The following is a 6,522-nucleotide window of genomic DNA, read 5'->3' as shown; positions in this document are numbered from 1 at the left end:
CCTTATACAAATATATATATATATATATATATATATATATATATATATATATATATATATATATATATATATATATATATATATATATATATATATATATATATATATATATATATATATATATATATATATATATATATATATATATATATATTATTAAGAAAACCAGTATACAATTTAAATTAAATATATACGGAACATAGAGTACTGACCACTCGTCATAGCCGCTAGCAGGTGCAAAACTTGCCACCCTAGACGACATTGTGAAATATGGTTAGTTTCACTTTGTAAAATCGTAACACCAGGGACAAACAAATTCCGAAACGAAAGAAGTTAAATTTCAGATATAAATTTTAACTTATCTCAAATTCATATCCTGTAGGACCCCCCAATTACAGTCACGACTATATGGTCATAAACTAAGTAACAGAAAAAAGCGAAACAAATAAGTTTTGTAAAACTGAACAAATAATTTAATTTTAATAGAATATACTTGGACAAAAGAATAATTACCACTGCTAAAGGAAACGCTATATTTTAAAGCGATTTTGCCAAAAATTCCTATCTTAGAAGGCAGATTACGTATATGTTTTACGTTTTGCAGACAAAATACACGCTAGTGATTTCAGAAATAATAATAATAATAATAATAATAATAACATTGATAATAATAATAATAATAAATGTGATTGTCTTGTCATTCACAAAGTGTTTATAAGAGTGTCTCCTCACAGTTGGAGCGTGGTTTTTCGTTAACCTGGATGGTAGGTTTCATTCTGTTTTACCCTGTAATACTTCAATAACTGGACTGCTCACATCGTAGACGTTCTAACAGTACAGCAAAAAGTCATTTCTAGAAGCTCTATCAATATATATATCAAAACCCTTCAATTTCAATACAGTTCAAGGTTAACACATACCATAAAAGTGTAATACACTAATATTAAACATTACCAACATATATGATAAAACTGAATTACACTAATATTCAACATTACCAACATATTGAATACAATTGTCTTTCACTAATATTAAACATTACCAACTCTTATATCACGTGTTTAGGCTCGAATACACAGTAACAGAGGAAAGAGTCAAAACAACAAGCTTCGAAAAAATATAATAATTTATTTCCTGGAAAAATTCTGTACAATTTGACAAATATGAACTTACAGTTTTAAGGATCAAATCCAAAAATAATCCAAGAAGAATCCACGAATAATTGTTTTAAAGTCCTAATAACAATATGATTTCAAGTTTGAGTCCCGACGAAGAATCAAAGATGGAAGATGATGACGTATGCTGAAGTCTGTGATGTTGAAGTCAACATTTCCTTGTAGCAACAAGAAATATCACTCCGGTTTTGAAAATTTGAATAAATGTTTATAAAAACTGTCCTTGTTCAACATTTTCACATCAGCACAGGTATTTTCCAGGAGAAAAAAATGAATCATTTTTGAATCCAAGTAATTTTAAATAACTCCAATTCAAATAATTTGTAATAACTCCAAAAAGAACAACTTACAACTTCCAGTGTAACAGCCCAACGAACACTGAGAAAATCTCTCTAAAGCAAAGGTTATATCGTCTTCTAAAACGTAAAATAGGGGTCACATGATCATGTTCTAGAACATCGTATAAATTAGGTACTTGTTAAAATACACGTACACCCAGTGTGGCCCTGACAAAAACCAATCATTTTATTCTAACAAATAAAAATTTAAAGATTGTTTACATCTTAAACACGTAGTCCCATTGTGACCTCGACAACAACCAATCATTTTGAAATTAAAATGAAACGTATTTACGTGGTTGTTACTAATTTTGAATAAAGGTCCGGATCTAGATCAACACCTGGTGTTTATAAAACGAAGAGTCAAGTTCAAACTATTTTCTGGAAAAAGTATCATCTCCAGTGAATAAATTTACATTACAATAGCATGTAATTAAAAATAAAAAAATAAAATCTGAAAAACAATTAAATTGAAATAGATATATATTAAATCAGATATAATTAAATCAAACATAAATAACACAACATATACCATAAAACTCTACTGTCTTACACTAACATTAAACATTACCAGCATATACCATTCAACTGTCTTTCACTAATGAAATAGTTCAAGATTATTAGTAGTTTGCAGTTAGTGCGTTAAAATAGATCGACAAATCACATATACCACTGGATAGTTTTGGTTATCAACACTGAATGGAATGTTAGACCATCCGTAAACACTATTAACTGTTCTCTATGACCCTATGAGGACTTTATTATTATTATTATTATTATTATTATTATTATTATTAAGATATTATGATTACAGTCTTGCGTAAAATGTTTTACCTCTGAAGACAACAAACATGATGATAATACCGACGACAATGACGATGACAGGGATATTGGGGACATTGCCAATAATATCGGAACCAGCCCTCAAATTGTCCCTATTGCTGAAAGAATTTGATTTCAAACAACATACAAACTTTAGAAGATTTATTTACCTCTTGTGTATTATTAACATTGTTATCATCAACAACGTACCTATTTTCCATCACATATCCTATCTAATCATATTTATGAACATATTTTAATCATAGTATGTAACTGGAATACCTATTATTCCTATCCTAGAAAAACCAAAAGAATGATGACAACAATTCTGAAACAAATTGTGATGCAATGTAGCAGGAATTTGTATACATGTTCTAACTATACGGTACATATGAAGTGAATTATATACAAAAAGTATCAAAAGGTACTGCACTCTCAACGAATATTTAATAGCGAAAATAAATTAGGGCTCTGTGTCCTTTCACAGACAATCAGAAAAGGAAACAAGGATTCTGTTTACCTTTCATAGACGATAAAACATCGTGGAATTTGTATAAGTGGAAATGTTAGACAATTGCTTACGTTTTTAAAATTCCCTTTGCAGATGGTATAAGCCATCAACACTGAAGATTTTAACATCAACATTCACAGGAATTGTGAACCCATGAAACTTAAAAATCGATTACATAATACATGAAGGAGTGCAGTAAAATAGCATAAACATGTATTATATATAAACATATATAGACAGTATTATAACCACATGCTAATCCTTGAACACCCCCATTTCATAATAAACATTACGCGTTTTGAAAGCTACTGACATTTAAAATTACTGATTTCCTATATTCTTAGACCAATGTGCTAATCACCAGTTGTGACAGCCATAAATATTATTTACGGCACACATCTGACCATAGGAATTCATGCACCGCGGTACGCGTCACAACTAAGATAACACTCCAATCCCACGAGGATGAAATCCAAATACTAAATGGACGAGCTCTCGTCACACGCTTTTTCAAGCGCATTCAGTTAAATAGAGCATGTACTTGGGTGGGTCAGGCACAGTGAAATGATTAATCGAAATCACCCATTTGGATATAATTATATATTGGAGACGATATGTTTATAAAAAGACAGTTATGTGAACTCACAACTCAACATCAGTTACTCTACTCGGATTACAGACACGTTCGCTCGTGTTACTTCTTATCACTGAACGGAAAGTAAGTGTTGTAATTTTCGAAAAGTCAATAATTGACAAAGATAAACGCTATATGTATGCCTTCTCCACCACTGGTACAGTTTATACCATCCAGAATCAATTTTTGTTAATGTAGATAACATGTTCATATTAAACATTTAATAATTTCATTAACCGTTTTACTGTAGCACATAGTTTGTAGCATTCATTAAATGTTGATGTCGTTCTTATTTTGTCTTAAATGAGACGAACCCTTTTTCTGTAGGCCTCGACTGTGGAACTTTCTGTAAAAAATACTGATTTTCGTCGTCGTCTTGTAATTAAATATTTTTACACCTACGAGCAATCAATTTTTTATAATAAGACATCACTCTACGATTTTAAATACAATCCATTTTTGTAATACGGAAAGTCGACTTACATATACCGATATTTGGGTACGGTTAAAGCTGTATGCTAATAACCCGACACGAACCTTCATCGAAACCGTGAGCAGACCTACAATAATATTGTTCGAAGAAATTTTTCCTGGAGCATTTTCTTGATCCCGAACATATCGGATTTGTATTTTTGTCCGAATTTAATCGCCGATGAGAAGAGTTTTGTAGCAATGGTAACGAAAATTTAGCGTGGGAAATATTTTTTATAGCTTTTAAAATTTTGATTTCAGGCGAGGAAAGAGATAATCGATAGCACAACTCGCTCTAGAATGAGGAAAGGTTTGCGAGTGTTTCTGTACTTCTCAATATGGATGGCTCTCTCTTTAGTGGCTGTCGTCTTAAACACCCTCAACATTGATTGGTCACAAACGAATATCGTAAATGGAGTCTTCATTGTAGTGATTTTAAGCATTATACAAGGCTCCGTTTTTGAATTTCCTGTCCAAACGATTGCAACTCTAATTGTCGGTGGCAACCAAAGGGAAAACAAGAAGGCTCCAGCTGACAGACTAACGATAGTTTTGAATTACAACCTTCTGGCAACAAGCAAAGATGACATCGACGAATGTTTTGAGACGATGTACGAGGCTTTCATCGGTAATCTTGGACCAAACGTTTCTGCTGTCCTAGTAAGCGCAACAAACGATGAAGAACTGAAAAATTACGAGTTAGAGAAACGAGACACCAATAGAGCCATAATTTACGACGAACTGTTTCGTGAGGGTGTTTCTTTTTCGCAGGGAGATTACGAATCCATGGATTCACATCGATTAAAGACCGTTTGGCAGATGTATGAAAATATAGATCCAACAGTCTTTGTTCGTGAGTGTTTAGACGATATATGTGATAAATATGCACGAGAGTTTATGGTCCTGCATCGTGTGAGTCGTGTTGTACGAAAATGCGGCCAGTACCAGGATTTGATGTTGTTATCAGAAGGAGAATGTGAAGCATACAGTTACTGTGATCCGGAATATTACGGAAAAAATGCTCGTCCCTACGGGCAGCCTCTTTTTCATGCTTCTGACGATGTAAATAATGTTTATGAACGTAAATTTGATTACACGCTCGTCCTTGATGCTGACACTGGTGTGCCAAGAGGTGCAGTGACCGAACTGCTTCAAATAGCGGCAGCACATCCGGAGAGGGGCATAATTCAGCCAGCAATAAAGCTTCATTGCAAACCAGACGACACAATTTTTACGCATTTAGAATCCATGAGACAAGGCATATATGAACCGATGACAAACGCTATTACAGCCCTCTTGGGCCAATCAGGATTCTTTGGGAAGGGGCTGATAAAAAATCGTGTGTACATTGACAAAGTAATTGGCACCAAAGACAAATTAATTGAACGTGTTCCTATTGATGTTCTCAGTCATGACACATTTGAGGCAGCCATTTTACAACCTCTTTATGCTGGGTCAGTTTACCTGCTTGAAGCTCCAAGCTACAACTATATAACATGGAATATTCGCGAAAGGAGGTGGAATAGGGGTGAAATACTTCTTGCCATGTATTTTTGGCCTAACGCTTTTGGCAGGCCGATGAGATTCTTACAAAAAATCTTTCAACGAAAGAGCTTCAACATGACTAAAGTAAGGACACCAAGTAAACTAGATTTTGTGAGCTCTTACATTGCTCATTCGGCCTTACGGCAAATGTTTATGAAACCTCTCCTTCTGTTGTACATCATTCTTCATACCAGCGTCCATCTTCGTTATCTGTATTCTTCCATTATCATCGTCATGTTCATTGTGCTTGTCTTTCCAAAGTTTGCAACATGCAATAGGAAAAACTATAAAGGCGTGCTTTTTGAGACAATAGCTTCAATCTGCCAGTTTACTCCCGAAGCTCTCGTCGGTACAGTCCGTATCTGCCGGTCCTGGGCAGCCAACATTTCACCCAATGTCAAATGGATTCCGCAGAGAGCTGTGGAAGAAGAATTTAAACAGTCAAACCCTTTTGTTTCCAGTCTGAAACATCTATGGGGATATTCACTGTTTGCCTTAATAGCAAGTATTCTCGTCGGCCTATTTTTAGAACAGGCGATTCTAGTTGTTATTATGTTTGGGTCTTTATTCCTGCTTCCGTTTTACACTGGATTTACCTCCCTTTCCTCTAATTTCAAATGCAGCTGTAGACGACAGAGACATGACATGTACAGTGAAAATATTGTAGATGGACTTCATATTATATCAACAGCTGCAACATATCGAAGCTTGGGTACCTTGACTGGTAGTCCGTTTAAATATAACCCATTATTTTACAAGGAATCCAAGTGAAAGGGTAAAATTAGCAGTTGTCCAAGAAAGGACACAGTTGTAATTAAATGTTAGTTACGAATGTTCTTATTTTAAATTCGAGACTTCAAGTTTATGATCTGAAGTAAATCCTTCGATGACAGCGATTTCAACATGTGTTTTACGCAAACACTACACGATGATAAAACGCTACCATTTCTAACCGAAATCCAATTATGTGGAAAACAATGCTTTTAACTCTTTTGTAAACTAGTTAACTATTGTTTAATTATAACC

The 6,522-nt window shown here is 33.8% G+C and overlaps 1 protein-coding gene across 1 annotated transcript; it reads left to right on the top strand.

The window, feature by feature from the left end:
- Positions 1-4,134: 4,134 nt before the first annotated feature.
- Positions 4,135-6,267, top strand: LOC149794921 (uncharacterized). Its single transcript, XM_089963734.1, has one exon. The coding sequence runs from the start codon at positions 4,252-4,254 to the stop codon at positions 6,265-6,267; it is 2,016 nt and encodes a 671-aa protein (XP_089819860.1). The 5' UTR covers positions 4,135-4,251.
- The last annotated feature ends 255 nt before the right edge of the window (positions 6,268-6,522 follow it).

This window comes from Sinohyriopsis cumingii, chromosome 7 (genome assembly GCF_028554795.1).
Source record: "Sinohyriopsis cumingii isolate HCF-2022 chromosome 7, ASM2855479v2, whole genome shotgun sequence".
NCBI lineage: Eukaryota > Metazoa > Mollusca > Bivalvia > Unionida > Unionidae > Sinohyriopsis > Sinohyriopsis cumingii.
Note: the sequence above shows the minus strand (reverse complement) of the source record. Positions and strands in the feature narration are given on the sequence as shown.